Source organism: Nilaparvata lugens, chromosome 4, assembly GCF_014356525.2.
Source record: "Nilaparvata lugens isolate BPH chromosome 4, ASM1435652v1, whole genome shotgun sequence".
Taxonomy (NCBI): Eukaryota; Metazoa; Arthropoda; class Insecta; order Hemiptera; family Delphacidae; genus Nilaparvata; species Nilaparvata lugens.
Window position 1 is genome coordinate 53,579,363 of NC_052507.1, and position 17,151 is coordinate 53,596,513.

Here is a 17,151-nt window from a genome sequence, read left to right on the forward strand (position 1 = left end):
ACCTCGCCTGAATATATCATTAAAGCCGTCAATGGGATTTACATTTTTTCTAGTTGATGCAAACGGCAACCGAGATAATACATTTGGCTCTTATGAGAGTGTCAACTCTTAGTCAGGATGAAAATCTTTGAACACTTTCATAAGAATCAATGGTATTCTCGGTCGTAGGCCGCGGTCGGATAAACGAAAACTTACCTTTACCGCAAATCGGATGAATAAGGGATTGATGAGTGAAGCCGTATAGCAATACCTTCTGTTGTAAAAATAAAGTAAATATAAGTAAAATCTATAGTAAAAACTGTGAGCTTTCCTTATAAATAACACCAATATGATCCCCCCCCCATTCAACTAATGCTCACAGGTTGAAATGAATCTCACTGTAGTTGCATGATTGGTTTAATATGATGCTGGTTGGTGTAATTTATCAGATATATGAATTTATCAGCCACAGATCACCTTTCAAAGGGAAAATATATTTTTTCACATGATTCTATAGCGAATCTACTGGTAAGTTGGAATGAATATCACTAAAAAACCATATATTATATGACGTGATGAAGCGTAGACATTTGAAATTCAACTAGATTGACCCAAAATACAGCGAAAATTAGACCACCGCCGTTTGATAGTGAGGGCTGTATTCTAAGGCTGGCCACTAACGGCAGAACATGCGCATGTTTATATTTATGCACAGACACATTTACATCATGCATGTTCATCATCAGCGAGAGGCTTCTAATATAAAATGAATAATAATAGTTTATTGCCAAAATTAATACATGTTAACATTTCATAATAGATATAGTATGAAATCATTCTATTAATTCCTTAGAGATAATTCGATAATGGGAAACAAAATAAAAACAAAACAATTTAAATACACTATTGGCATCACCCAGCAAAGGAAAAATCCTGTCCGCTGAGTGAGAGTATGGTATGTTGATATAACATATTGTAATAATATTACTTTTGAATTTTTCCACGCTATAATAATGATGGCATAGAAAGTTAGGCTGGTATGGTAATGACTAGGGCTCAATATAAATAGTCTTTATAGTGCCTTAGTAATGACCATACTTTATACTCCTTGGTAATGACTGTAGGTTACTTTGAGAAAATGAATTGACATAATAAAAGTGAATAAAGAAATAATACAATGTAAGATAAATAGAATACAATTTAATTACAATATAAATATTTAAAAGAAATAGATTTAATCAAATTAATTTTTTTATAAAAGATTACATTGTATTGAAATAGATGCTTATATTAATGTTAAAGATTAATAAATAAATTAAATATATAAAAAGGTAGCTAAAATTAGAAAATGAAGAAATAAACTTGAATATATATTATAAAATAAATACTTGAAAAGGTGAGATTAGATTGTATTTTGTGCCAATTAAGCCTTGTACACACGTACGTACAGATTCGCGCAAACAATCATATTTACACATGCCTCGGAATTCACTGTAAGTCCTTGTGGACGCGTTCCACGTATGCCTCGGCATTCAAAAAGCAATCTGATTTGCAGACGACATGAAGACATGGTAGATGTAAATTTTCCACATCATGATCATGACAACAATGGTCTCATTTCATCATTGAAGAATTTTCAAAATGTATCTAGTGCTAGTCTATGCTAGTTTTAATGACTAGTATAATAAAATCGGAAATAAAACTTAACAAACCATGTTGGTGGGTTGAATGATTGTAGGTTGATAGATTGAAGTAAGGAAATAAATTGCTACATGACATAAGATATGAGATTGCCAATTCAAACTTTATTAGGATGTCAAAACATTATTTTGTTGATATACTGAATCTTATTAAACTAGTTATCAAAACAAATTATACCATTATGAGGGAAGCAATAACTTCACAAGAACGATTGGCCCTAACTTTGAGATTCTTGGCATTAGGTAATTCAATTGTTGGTTTACAATATCTATTCTGAATCCCAAAACAGAAAATTTCTACAATAAATCCAGAAGTTTTGATGACCTAATCAAAGCACCAAACACTGTCCCACGAAATTGACAGTCTTCTTTAACCAAATTAGCCATAAATTGAATCAAATACTGAATTACTGTTCATTTTAAACCAACTCTGCTCATACACATGACAAAACAAGATTCTCCAAAAGATTAGCTTCAAGATTTACCTTCAAGGAATACTAGTTTAAAGTTTGAATGAATCTCACTATAGATAGCCTTGCCATCTAAAACGTATAATAGCATATTAAAGATTACAATTTTAATTACCAACTCTGATTGATATCATAAAACAAGCACAAGATGATTTGATAGCTACAATAAAATATGTGATCTATACTTAGTTGTAGAAATCCTGTAGAAAAGTTATTTTCACTTAAACGATAGGCTACAGTTCTAAATTTTTTAATCATAATGCAAAATATATACTCCATGCATGTTTCTATTTAAATATTTGAGACTCCACATATCATACAAAATTACAAAAATCCTACAATATTTACTATTTACTATTCATTATTGGATCACAATTTGATTTGTCTGTCATTCATTAACTTAATTCATTGGTATTATAGTGAGGTCCACGTTACCCTTTCAGACCTGATTTTTCTATTGGAAACAAAAAAAATATTTTGGTGTTTTATATTGTCCCTTATGACCTTATAAGCATAAGTATGTAATTTCATTGAAAAAAATCGACCCCTTCACCCAAATTTTCGTTGTGTATATTATGCCCAATTCTCACCAGTGGTCGGCAAGCGCAATCTGTAAAATCACTCATATGGTAACAGGAAAAGATCTTTAGCAAGTAACACTTTATTATATTCCATCAATATTTATTTACAAAAATTAAAAAAAAAAACTATAGAAGAATGAAAAATAGTTAAATTTAGTTGAAAAATAGTTGAAAAATAGTTAAATTTAGTTGAAAAATGGTTTACATGAGAATAGGCATCATTTTCTGTGAAATTACACAAAACAGTTTCTGTATTTAGTAATGCACAGGTGAACACCACATTTGTCGCAATAAAAATGTGTCTTTTTACCGCAGTTTGGACGTTTACATCTTTTCCCCTCCACTTCCCCATCAAGATGTGGCATATGGTCGACTCTGTGACTGCATCCATGGATGGACGAACTTCACAGTTTGCTCGCTTTGTTGTAGATGGAATTACAATATCTTCAGTGGATGGTCTGCCTCGTTTTCTCTGCATTGTTTTACCTACTGTCACCAAATCCCCAGCTACACTCATCCTAAATGCAAGTAGATCCATAACATCTTTCTTTGGAATTGATAGTTCTTCACAGTTCTTTTTATATTCTAACCAACTGTTTGCTAATGCAAGGTCTACAGCATGGAATATCATTCGGAGTGTCCATTTTTTGGATCTTATAAACACTCTATACAGGCTTATGAGTTGATCAATAAGATCTACACCCCCCATAGAATGGTTGTATTGCTTTACAATACTTGGTCATGGAATTTCAATGTACTTACTTTCTATCTTTGACCATTGACGCACAGTATCTCTTTCTTCAGCACCAACAAAATTTGATGCAAGATTGACAGTTCTGTTATCAAGCCACTTGACCAAAACAATATTATCATCTCTATCTACGACTTCATCATGACTACCACGCTCTTTTCTCTTCATTTCTTTGTCACACAATAAAGGATTTGAAAATCTGTTGACTCTTATAGTACCGGCAGCATAAATATTATTTTTCAATAAAATCTGCAAAACTTGATATGAAGAGAAGTAATTATCAAAAAATAACTTGTGACCAGCCTTGGAAATATTTTTTGTTAGATGTAGAACAACTGATGCACCCAGTCCTAGATTTTTCAAATTGTCTGGATCAAGGCCAGTTGTTGCACCCTGGTATATCAACATTCTATACACTAACCCAGAACGTCCACAAAGAAGAAATATTTTTATCCCCCATGGGTATGGTTTATTCTTCACATATTGTTTTATTGATAGCTGTCCACGGAAGGGTACCATCTGCTCATCTGTACAAATATGTTGCTCCACTTGCAATTGTTGGCATCTTTTTTGTATAGAGTCATAAATTGGTTGCACTTTGAACATTTTGTTAGTGCAACCAGCTGGTCTCTCCAGATTGTTCACTAGGTGGAGGTTGGAACGCAGTTGAAAGAACCTATCTCGTGACATATTATCTCTAAAAAGTGAAATTCCGAGAATAGTATCCCAAAATAGACGAACTCGTGGGAATTTCAAACATCCAATTGCGATGTGGAGAGCAAACAGTACTTCTATTTCTTCTTGTGTAGTGTTTTTGAAATTATTTACATCTTTCTGAAGGGCATAAATGTTTGTACAATCAGACATCAATTTGAATAGATCATCGCCGATATATTTTTTAAACTAAGTTCATGGAGATTCAACATCTGTTTTGGGTTCAGTAACTTCTTCCTCCCATATCACAACACGTTCAGTAAAAGTGTGTCTACTTCTACACTACTGAATGTTTTTTTTCGAAGTAACTGTATCCTTGTATTGGAAGCTACTGGAAGTCACATTTTGATCTGTCACATCATTATCGATCGTTTCCAAACTTACCTCACCATCATCATCATTACTAGTAGTAATTACTTCATTCCGGCTCACTGCATCTGCTCCTATTTGCTTCACCTGGTGATCAATTTGAGGAATAGTCAACTCATCGTCGGATTCTCCTTTGTTGATGATTTCTATGTCTGAAAGATTTCCATCTTCTAGGCAGTCAACGATGTCACTAGCTGTTAGTTTTCTCCCTGGAACATAGAATTGAACAAAACTCATGTAGGCTAGCATAAAAAAGTGGAACAAACAAAATATGATAAAAGTTCTAATTCATTCTGAATTTCCTGTATAGTTGGTGGAATCTCACCTCATAAATGTATGATAAATTCAATTTACCTAATTTTATTGAATCAATGAAGTAGGATAGATTTAAAAAATAGTGGCATCAATAGAACATCATTACTACAGACCGCTTGAGTGAGTAGAAATATTTCATCTTCACTTGATTACATGTTTTCTAGGTTAGAACCAGCGCTGGCCCAGTCAACTGTTGAGACTGGTTGTGCAGAATTGTGCACAAGTAATTTCACAGTCAAAAAAACCAAGATAAATATTTCCCAACAGATACAGAAACTATTTAGATGCAAAGTAAGATATTTATACATGACTTAGTAAACTTTGTTACTCAATAATTGATATAGTTTGATTGATATAAAGTAAATCAGATACACTTACCATCTCCAGTTTGTTTGGCAGCAGCCATGTCTTCTGCAATGCGATGTAGTTGAAATATTATCCAACAGATGGGGCTGCCAGCTTCAAAACAGTCAGAAATAGAGTGCAGAATCATGCTCATTTGGTCTCTGATGATGTAACTATTTTCTGAATTAAACTACAGGCCCTGAAATATGATGTGCATAATTATGCACATAGGGTCTGAGAGGGTCACGTTATAATGACAGTATTTGATGAACTTTGGTTTTGCTATCCTTCTCTATCATTCGACAAAGTCGGTGGTACTATCCTTTTCTAGGTCCACAACGATGCCAATTATGTTTTTGACAGTGTAGAAATATAATTAATTAATGCAGAGAATCGGCATCGCTATTCTTCTATTTTCATCCACTGTCATTATAACGTGGACCTCACTATAGGTTATGGCGCCCTCAATGTTTACGTTTTGCCTCACCCGTATGGCAAAAAAGTGTCCACACGTGCATTCAATGCTTTGAGCCTTTGAGCACGCCAAAATACCGACAGGGTTCACCGGTTCGCCCACATGCCTCGGCGAACAGTGTCCAGACGTGCGAATGCAAGCCGAGGCAAACCTACGTGTGTACACGGTTTTACTTTACTTCTTGCTTCTCTGTTTTGGCTGGTTGTGTCTGGAATATTATTTAGGGCCGCGGAATTGGAAATATCTGGAACTCAAAATATCAATGTTAAATGTCCTATGCTTGAAAACTGTTGCTGGGTGGAACTCCGAATATTTGTCAGACAGCGGAATTGGAAATATCCGGAACTCGAAATATGTTGCTAGGTGGAATTGGGAGTATCTGGAACTCAAATTATTTGTTTGTCAGATGGCGGAATTGGAAATATCTGGAACTCAAAATATCGGTGTCAAAGTGAGAGTACTAGTAATGTGTTTGTGATTGAGAAATGGTTAAAGTCTGACTTATTTTCTGGAATGATATGGTCTAATTAGCTGACTTAGCATAATATTCATAGCTCATTATATATTAATTTTGGACGGAAATATTGGACTTGAACTTTAAACAGTAAAAACAACTTGGTTGTATATTGTTTGTATATTGGTTTATCAAATAATAGTCATGTACATATTATGCAAGTTCTCAAAACTCTGCTATCTGTTTCAAACAAGACTGACGACTGTTGATGAATTTATTTTAGGTTAACTATATAGAATACTTCATATTTGTTTTGCGATAAATTTGTTTGATCACACATTTACCCAGTCTTGCTAATAACGATCGATATTGTGAGTTCGATATATTTCCAATTCCACATACTTTCAATTCCACCAGCTGACAAGATATTTTGAGTTCTGTCGGCCTGCACGATATTCAAAGTTCCGCCTGTCAACATATTCGGAGTTCCATATATTTCCAATTCCGGCTAGCTGCAAGATATTTTGAGTTCCAGATATTCCCAATTCATGCGACCCTATTATTTGAGGGTGAGTTTTGTACATGTAATTATGAATTATTGTTCAAGTGGATTTATTATAAATATTTTTTTGTGAACATTGTTTGGAAGTGGATTCATTTGTCTAAAAGAAATGATATGTACCTAGTACCGAATGTTCACAATTTAAAACAAAATCAAACTAACATAAAGAAAAAGAAGAAACCAAAGGAAATAACAACAAATAAACCACTGGAAAATTACAAATTATAATGATAGAAAAATAATTAAACTCAAATAGAGTGGTGAAGAGAAAATAAACAAAAATAAATCAGATACAAAAACCTAACCTCAAAAAATTTTGCTCGAGGCGTTTCACTGAAATCACAGCTGTGTTTCTGTGATGACACAACAATGTATGACGATTTAGTCACAGAATAAGTTTGTATACTGTGATTTAGTAACATGCATTATCTACCATTAGTGGCCGGCCACTAGCAAGAATAGCATCTGTTAATCTGTTTGGTTTTGGATGAATCGCTGAAATCGAAAATGTTCGTATCTATGAAAAATTCGTAAATCTCCAACACATCTTCAAAACCACGCAAACTAAACTAGGCCCTATATTTTTACTGATTTTAATTCTTTACATTTTATTAAAGTTATTATAAGAATTACCAAGAAAAAGAAAAAGGCAATCTTTGAAAATGTTAACAAATTTATTACAAACAAATTCAAACATGGATCAATAAATAATATTTCAAGCTTAAAATTTTATTGATACTGTATTTGAAAAATAAAACTTAATAGATTATAAATAGCTATTTACTGATTCTTTTAATTTTATATCAAAGTATATATGTTTATAGGTTTGTAGATTGAAGCAGAGCAATTATATTACTTTCAAAAATAAAATAAAGTCTACGTTGATTTCTCAACTTATATATTATATACTTATTAAGTAACAATGATTACGGTATTTTAAATCAGTCGCATTAATACCATTTTCAAATATATTTGCAAGCTAATTATCGAAAAAAATTGTATTTACAGTTCAACTTTATAAATATCTATCAATAAAATAACTCACAGGCTAATCTATTAATACATTCATCGTTAAATTAAAATACATTAAATATTGAAAATAAAATACCCGTTTTCAGTCAAGTATCAACAAACAACTTTCCATAAGATTTAAAATTAATTTTATTTATCCTCCAAACAATGGATCTCCTAAATAATGGCAACATTTATACTTTTGAAATTTTCTTTAATGAGTTCATAAAAGTTTCGTTTTTAAATCACTTGAATTTTAAACTTTCAGCATCTTATTTTGAATCACTAGCAGACAATATTGAATTTGTAACACTCAAATTATAACAAAAAATGATTAATTTACTATGATATTAGGATGAAACTCTAAAGCTGGATCAACACTTAACTATTTTTGACAAACATGATTGTTAAGGGAATTCAAACATATTGAAAATTGCTCAAATTATTTCAACAAACAGTCATAACTAAAGCTGCGTTTACACCAAAGTTATAAACAAAATGTTAATAACTTAACCCTTTTAGATTCTATTAGATTGTACGGAACTTGACAACACATATGTTCATCATGTGTATGATAAGTTATGTTCAATCTAGTAGAATCTATAAGGATTAAATTATTTACATTTTGTTAATAACATTGGTGTAAACGCAGCTTAACAAAACTTTATTTGAGTCCCAAAAAAACAACCTTTGGTTTTCTAAAAAAACAACTAATTATTCAAAGCAGGATATAAATGTATATATGAACATTTTAGAAAAATGTGCCATAAATAACCAACTTATCTACTAAAATATGAAACTAGATTCTTTCTAACACTAGATAACAGGAAAATGTTTTTATAATAAAGCTACATAGTTGATTTTAGATTAGTTGTCTCATTAAATTTGTGCTGGATAGCCGTAAGCCACGTTGAAAATATTTAATCATGTCGGACTTGAAACGTTTGAACGGCAATTAGTCCCAGACAAATGGAATTTGAACCATCCACTAGCATTATGTACGTGCATCAATTATCAAACGAAAATCGAAATTGATAAGCTATTAACTACCTTGAAGATTATTTCTGCGAATGCATACATTTTGACAACAGCTAGAAGAAAATTCGATGAGCGCTATTATCCAGTATTTATTTGCTTTGCTCGGTCAAATATGTTTCACAGTAGCGCTTATAGAATTTTCTGCCTGTCCTTCCTGTAGTCAATTTATGCTTTCTGCAGTAGCAGGAGTCTCCAGGGTAGTACATAGCATATTGGCTTTAATTTTAATTTGATAATGATTCTATATTCGTTAGGTGGCTTGCAGATTAACAAACAGCCAGTAACATTAGTGTACGGCAACATGGGCATCTTTTCAAGCGCAAATGTAGCTATTTTTCACGCTCCTTGTGTGAACACTGTTAACAACCAATGGAATTAATTTTCTGGCCGATTGATTAGAATTGATAGAGTTCCCCTCAACTGAAGCATCATTCAACCAATGCTAACTACTTGGCATGAATCGCACTACACTAATCTTATAGAGAGGTCTACGTTATAATGACAGTGGAGAAAGATAGGAGAACAGTGTTTCCGATTATCTGCATTGCCAATGCCTTCTACAGAGGATAGCTGATACCAGTATATCTTATGTAATATTATCTGTTCATTCTTGTATAAAATGATGAATTATATTTTAAATGCCAAGAAAATATGTTTTTATGATTTAATAATAAATCTTCATGATTGAGAAAGGATATCTTGTTAATGTCAAGAACCGATCTGGCAACGTTGCAGAGCTAGAAAAGGATAGCACTATCTGCTTTGTGAAATAATAGACAAGAATAGCAACACCAATGTTAATCAAATACTGCCATTATAACGTGGATCTCACTATAATATCTATGTGAATGAATCAGGTGAGCAAGACCTGCCAGTCGAAGCGCTGGTTGTTGGAGTGTGTGATGGGCGGAATAGGCAGCTGCTTGAGTTGCCACTCGGAGGTTGACTGCTCTAGCATGGCCATACTGCAGTAGGGGATCTTCTTGATGAGTGAGGTCATGTCCTGGCTGGAGCGTGGCTCATGCCCAGTCAGCTGACGTGAGCACACGTCCAGCGTGGCCGCGTGGCCTACCATCAGAATGTTGCCACCTAAACACACAAATATCACTGAGAAATAATTCCTATAGTTGCTATGGGCAACCAGGTACGCCTAATCTTGTTAGCTTGGTAGTATTTTTACTTTCCTTGCCCTATTAGCATAGGTAAGGAAAGTATTGCTTTCAAAAAAATTAAGGTACCCAAATTTCTATACGTTTCAAGGTCCTCTGAGTCCAAAAAAGTGGTTTTTGGGTATTGGTCTGTATGTCTGTGTATGAGTGTCTGTGTACACGATATCTTCTTCCAATATTCGATATTCTTCCAATAAACAGAATAACTTGGGACATTTGGGACTTGAGGTCCTTACACTAGAAGGATCCGACACGAACGATTTCGATCGAATGCAATTCGAGATGGCGGTTAAAATGGCAAAAATGATGCCAAAAACAGAGGTTTTTGCGATTTTCTCAAAAAAGGCTCCAACAATTTTGATTTTATTCATACCTAAAATGGTCACTGATGAGCTCTATCAACTGTCACAAGTCCCATATATGTAACAATTTCAGGAGCTCCGCCTCATCTGTCCAAAATTTATTTTTTAGATTTCCAATTATCAGGCTTCAGATACAATTTAAACGAAAAATTCCAAGTGGAAAAGATTGGGCATGAAAATCTCTACAGTTAATGTCCAGTAACATTTTCACCTAAAATTGAAAATAAGCTCAAAATTCGGGAAAATGTGATTATTCGAATGCAATCTTAATGTGAGAGGCAACCGTTGATTCCAAGTATTAGATACGCCTATTCCACCCCCTAGGTTATCTAATATTTGTGAAGTATTGCTAAGACGCGGATTAGCTACAGCCGGATATGGGTCGGGGTCAGTAGCCTTACTGACTGGTGGAGATACCGGACCTACACTTCTCCCCCTATCCTGGTTCTTTATCCTCTGTTTCTGTCGCGAGGTATTTAATTTCAAAGGAAGAGTGTTCGCCCGTGCCGTCGCTGGCCGATTCGGCCCTCGGCCTTTGAAATACAGGGTGGGTGTTAAATGGGATTAAGATAACCCTATACAAGGAGACAGATCTGACTATCAGATCCCTACAAATAATTCTATTTATAAAGGTAGTACGCAGTCTGAACCAACTGCGAGCTGACGGCGGGCAGACTGGATCTGCAAGCCCGGAAAGAGGTTTTTCTATGGGGTTTAAGATAAGAGCTATAGGGTAAAGGTATGATCGATTTATAGAGTTGTTAGTGGTATTTAAGATATAGTTAGGTACCTGGTTTACCATGACATATAAAACATGAGACTGTCCATCACATTCGAACAACTCCGGGACCTCCAGTTTCAAGTAGAGTTCGCCGGTTATGCCCTGAAAAATTGAAAATTGCTCCCAAAGAATTTGATGACATGTTAAAAGCTGGAACAACTCGCCCTTCAGAGAGTTCTTGGTCGTCTCCGTTACACTTAGCACCGAAAAGTGACTCATCTTGGCGTCCATGTGGCGACCTTCGCAGGTTGAATTCTCGAACAATCCCAGATCGTTATCCGGTTCGCCACATACAAGATGCTACTTATTTTATTGATGGATGCACAATATTTTCGAAAATTGATTTGGTCAAAGCTTATCAGCAGATACCAGTTGCTGAGGAAGATATCGGTAAAACCGCAATTATCACTCCATTTGGATTTCCTTTTATGACATTTGGTCTGCGGAATGCTGGACAAACCTTTCAACGATTTATGGATGAAGTTTTACACGGATTGGATTTTTGCTTTGTTCATATGGATGACATTCTCATCTATTCACGTTCTAAAGCGGAGCATGAAGAAGTGTTTTGAAACGTCTTGTAAAGTATGGCCTGGTCATCAACCCACTAAAATGCATCTTTGGTGTCTCCGAGATTACTTTTATTGGATACAGCATATCTGCTGCCGGTATTCGAGCACCTGAAGACCGTGTAAAGATAATCCAAGAATATCCTTTACCAAAAACCGCTCAAGGGCTCCGCCGTTTTCTTGGCATGCTCAATTTCTATAGGAGATTCATACCACATGCTTCTGAGTACGAAGCTGCTCCTCTACATAGCGCAATCAGTAATCCACTTTTGAAAGGCTCCCAACCGATTGGTTGGACACCTGAACTTGAAGAAGCATTTGAAACCTGCAAGAACTGCATTTCTTCAGCTTCTCTCCTTGTCCTTCCCCGAATTGGCGCATATCTGAGTTTTCAACAGATATACAATATGTCAAAGGCACCCAAAACATTGTTGCTGATACACTTTCACGTATTGAAGCTATTAATACAACACTTGATTATGAGTTATTGGTAAAATCTCAAGAAATTGATGAAGAACTTAAGAAACTAATGCCAGAGAATTCTTCTCTCTCATTGGAACGTGTACCCATTCCCGGACCCAATGCTTCACTCAAGCTAGTCAGCAACAGATTTGTTTGGCCAAACATGAACAAGAATTGTCGAGATTGGGCTCGCGCTTGTACTGGTTGTCAACGATCAAAGATTACTCGACATGTTCATGCTCCTTGTGGAAATTTTGTGACACCTACAAAAATATTTTCTCATATCCACGTCGATCTGATTGGCCCACTTCCTCCTGCACGATCTTTCAAATATTGCTTAACGGTCACAGATCGTTTTACTCGATGGCCAGAAGTTTATCCACTATCTGACATAACTGCAGAGACAGTGTGTCATGCACTTTTGGATTGCTGGATATCTCGTTTTGGTTTCCCAGAAACTGTGACTACAGATCGCGGGACACAATTCACTTCCAACCTCTACAACACATTCGCCAAGCTATTTGGGATTCGACTCAGAAGTACAACAAGTTGGCATCCTACATCAAACGGTATGATTGAACGATTCCATCGCCATCTATAAGCCGCAATTATGGCTCATGCTAATTGGATTGAAGTATGGCTATAAGGCTGATTGGGTTGAAGCCTTGCCTCTAGTACTTCTTGGTATTCGATCTGTTTTCAAGGAGAATATCAAGGCTACTACATCCGAAATAGTCTATGGAGAGACTCTTCGTTTGCCATTTGAGCTGCTTTCTTCAAAACCACAAGACAATAATCTTGACATCTCGGACAGTTTTATTTCAAGCTTGAGAGAATTCATGTCGCATTTACGCCCCATTCCAGCAACAAGACATGGTCAACCGTCAATGCGTCTTTGTGTTTAAGGAACTGTCCACATGTAGCCACGTCTTTTGCGAGAAGGACCAATCTTAAGGGCACTTCAGCCGCCTTACACTGGTCCCCATGAGGTGGTGGACAGAGACGATAAAACCTTCACATTAAGGATTAATGGTAACACCGCTAAGGTTTCCATTGACCGAGTGAAGCTAGCATACATCCTTCAAGACGACTCACCTCAGCCTTCCCACCCTGTTCCAGGAAAGAAAGTAAGCTTCAAGATTTCGGATGGCCAAATCGTCTGCCTTGTCGGTCTACCGCCACTAACCTCTTGGTTTTTGTGGACAGAGTGTCTCAGGTTCTTGATAATGGAGGTAGAGTAGATGTTATCTTCACATATTTTTCCAGGGCTTTTGACACCCTTAATCATAGGGTCCTTTCACTGAGGTTGAGGAGCTTTGGATTCAGTGATGGATCTATAGCTTTCTTGATGAGCTATCTTTTGCAGAGAAGTCAATATGTTATGTACAATGGCTTCCAGTCTAGATCTTTCTGCGGTTTTTCTGGGGTTCCTCAAGGGTCAAATTTGGGACCCTTGCTTTTCCTCCTATATGTCAATGAGCTGCCTGATCTACTTGGCAATTCTGAGTGTCTCATGTTTGCTAATGACACGAAGATTTTCAAGGTGATCAATTCTGTTGAGGACTGTATTCAACTGCAGCAGGATATCCATAAATTGACTGGTTGGTGTTTGGATTCAGGGCTGGCACTCAACGTTAGAAAGTGTAGATCAATGACATTCACTCGTCACAGATCTCATTTTACATATGATTATGTGATTGGTGAGACTAAGTTGGATAATGTGCACATGTATAAGGATCTTGGGGTGGTCATGGACACACATCTTAGTTTTGAAAATCATATTGATTATCTTATTAGTAAGAGCAATCAGATGATGGGCTTTATATGCAGGACGAGCTCATTGTTTGATAATTGGAGGTCAATTCTCTATATATATAGAACTCTGGTCAGGAGTGTGTTGGAGAATGCAGCACCAGTTTGGAATCCGCACTATATAGTATCCACCACGCGATTGGAGAGAGTTCAAAATAAATTCCTGAGATACACTTTTTTCAAGAGATATGGACAGTCTTGTGCTATTGATTTTCCATCAGATGAATTGCGAAGGACCTTCTTGATGCCTTCCTTGAAGAGCAGGAGAGATTTATTTTCTATTCTTGTCTTTTACAACATCCTTCACAACAGAATTGATTCACAATATCTCACTTCTAAAGTATTTCTTTCAGTTCCAGTCTTAAGCCGAAAACAGTTCATAGGAATTTCTCCCCTCTAAATAGAATCCCTAGATTAATGAATAGTCTCGGATATGGAATAGATGTGTTTGCGGATGGTCTGAACACCTTTAAGAGGAAAGCAATCCAATGAGTTTGAGTTAGTCATTTCATCTTAAAAGCTGCTGCTTCTATGTGTCAACTCCTTTAATGCCGTTTTTTCTCTCTTTTTTTCAATTTCGTTTATTAGACTTAATCGAGTTCCTAGTTTGTAATAGTTAATTCATCATCTCATTTTATTATTTTCCTTGTACTGATTATCAATTTATTATTAATTCCATCTTCATTAATTTTTTCTAATGAATTATTATTTTCATTCATTTCATTGTATTCTTTCTTATTCAAAGATTTATACTGTATATGCTTATAATAATTAGTTTATCATTATGATTTTGAATTTTTTAATGTATAAGTTTTTATTCAAAGTTTATATATCTTTATATATGAAGCATATGCCTCATATATTTTAAGAGTATAAGCAAATGCTCAACTTTATTCATATGTGTTACAACATAACCTCAAAATTAAACAGCTGGAAGTAATCACAATTCACCCACGACAGCTCTATACGCTATCTGTCGGCAAAAGTTGTAACAACAATGGCCGACTCATAACTACATGTTCGCGTTCCAAATTTGACTAGTTGGTGGGAAATATTTGTTGGAAGGTATTTTGAATAACATGGAATATTAAAAAAATATTTCTAAATTTTTATAGTATACTAATATGAAGTATGTAATAGGTAATTTTAGCATGCAAACATAATATATTTCATATGTTAATCAAATTTCAGGTCGAGGTATTGAATTTGGTTGGCTCAATGACTACTCTATTATGCTTCCTCATCTGAGCTTAGACCTTCTAATCTGTAAGTTTTTAAAATAGAGATGCTTCCCATGTTAATTGAATGAGTTACTTTTCCTCCCTAGGGAGTTTTTCTGTTTTTTAGGACCAAGAGTGAAAAAGTGACACTTTAGTATTATGTTCCAGAGTAAAGTAAGTACTTTAAACAGTAGGTGGAGGAAATAGTTATTTGAATATCTAGAGTGAAAAGTGCTGTTTTTTCTCCCTGAGGGAAAAGTTTGAAGCCCGAGGCGAAGCCGAGGGCAACAATTTTCCTAAGGGTTTGTCTTCCAAACTTTTCCTCCCATACCCTTTTATGAGCATTCATTGCCTGGACCATGTATGTAGTTTGGCACTGACCATCGGCCTGCGTGTTGGCGATAACAGCGTCCATCATGCGATGGCTGCGCGTATAGAACTGCATCACACTCTCCTGCTGCAGGGCGGTGAGCTGATCTAGTGTGAGGGTGGGCCGATAGGTGGCGTCCACATTGTAGCCAGCGCGTCGCAGCTCGGCACACGACAACCAGTCTGGCAAACTGCTCGGGTACCAGGCTAGCCACTCGAACAGTCCCGGTTCCACTTGCATCGCTACTGAGTCCGCCAGTCCGCAACCTATGTCCACAGTCCACTAACTAATTATCAAACTTTAAAATATTATAAAAATGTGCTTACAATATTAAGCGCATTTGTGTTAAGAACAGTAATGTTGTGTTGAGTTGACATCTTATAAACCTGAATCATCTCAGAGATTCAAGTCGATTGAAGAACAACAAGAATCTAGTAGCTAGCAACTAGTCTTTAGTTCTAGCTATACGAATATCATTATACAGCTGACTCTAAGAGCTTGTTCACATGACAGCGATTTACGCTCGGTTGTCGCTCGATTGGAAGAAAATCGCTCGGTTTGCCAGCCTCGTACACATGCCAGCGATTCATGAGCGGTTTACGCTCGGTTATGATAAATAATTACTAGGTACATGTTGTACCGCTCATGAATCGCTGGCATGTGTACGAGGCTGGCAAACCGAGCGATTTGGCAATGTACTCAATCTTAATATCTTAATATATGTACTTACTCTTAAACATATATTACTGCTCTGATCGAAACCGCTCGGTTGACTGAAGACATGTGTACGCTCTCATGCCTGCTCTAGTATATCGAGCCGCCCGGCAACCGAGCGACAACCGAGCGGTTGTAGTCTGAGACTACAACCGCCGCGATTCGCCGGCGACTACTAAAACCGAGCGATGCATGTGTATGGCACCATGTATTTCCCTATACCTGGCAACCGCTCGGTATGTCAACCGCGCGACAACCGAACGTGAATCGCTGTCATGTGAACAGGCTATAATCCTAGAAATTGCTTGAAAATTACTTGGAACTAGAAATAGCAAACTTTTATTCGACCTAATAATCCACCTGAAAGAAATGCTTTTGTTGAACAGACAGAAGTTTAATTTGCCCAATCCATGAAATTCATTTTTAATTCACTGTTTAAACCATTAATAATAAAAAAGTCATTTGATTTATTATTTCTATTTAAATTAATTTATTATATTCATTCTCAATTATTTGATTTTTGCTAAAGACAATCTTGATAAATTAATGCAAAGAAGTAATATTCATTGTCACATCACATCACAAGAAATAGGTATCAGCTGCAGGTATCACAAGCTAGATTGACCTTCAAATGAACTTTGATGATATATATATATATAAAAAAAACAGAAGAAACTTTAAAGTTAAAACAGGATTATGTTTACAGGATTACAGTTAATATAAATTAAAACAGGAGACACGATATAAATTGATTGAAAACACTTGAAAACTGACATTAGAAATGGGGGAAATTTTCGGAGACTGGGTCTCCTTTCTCAACCGAGCACAGACTCAGTCTGTGTCAGTCTGTCAGTCTGTGCTCGGTTGAGAAAGGAGACCCAGTCTCCGAGAATTTCCCACATTTCTAATATGAGTTTTTAAGTGTTTT

The 17,151-nt window shown here is 35.8% G+C and overlaps 2 protein-coding genes across 3 annotated transcripts in view; both read right to left on the reverse strand.

Annotated features, from left to right (window-relative positions):
- Nucleotides 1-256: 256 nt before the first annotated feature.
- Nucleotides 257-5,537, reverse strand: LOC120350852. The gene is made up of 2 exons (XM_039425851.1): nt 5,258-5,537; nt 257-4,773 (listed from the first exon to the last, which is right to left on the reverse strand). The coding sequence occupies exons 1-2, from the start codon at nt 5,376-5,378 to the stop codon at nt 4,478-4,480; spliced, it is 417 nt and encodes a 138-aa protein (XP_039281785.1). The 5' UTR covers nt 5,379-5,537; the 3' UTR covers nt 257-4,477.
- Nucleotides 5,538-7,858: 2,321 nt separating this feature from the next.
- LOC111044378 (protein UBASH3A homolog) overlaps nt 7,859-17,151 on the reverse strand; it is a 31,816-nt gene continuing 22,523 nt past the window's right edge. For both annotated transcript variants that reach the window (XM_022329504.2, XM_022329503.2), the window contains 2 exons: nt 15,521-15,775; nt 7,859-9,853 (listed from right to left, as the gene is read on the reverse strand). In XM_022329504.2, coding sequence (XP_022185196.1) covers nt 9,618-9,853; nt 15,521-15,775 — 491 coding nt within the window. In that variant the 3' untranslated portion in view covers nt 7,859-9,617. The remainder of the gene's footprint in view (nt 9,854-15,520; nt 15,776-17,151) is intronic.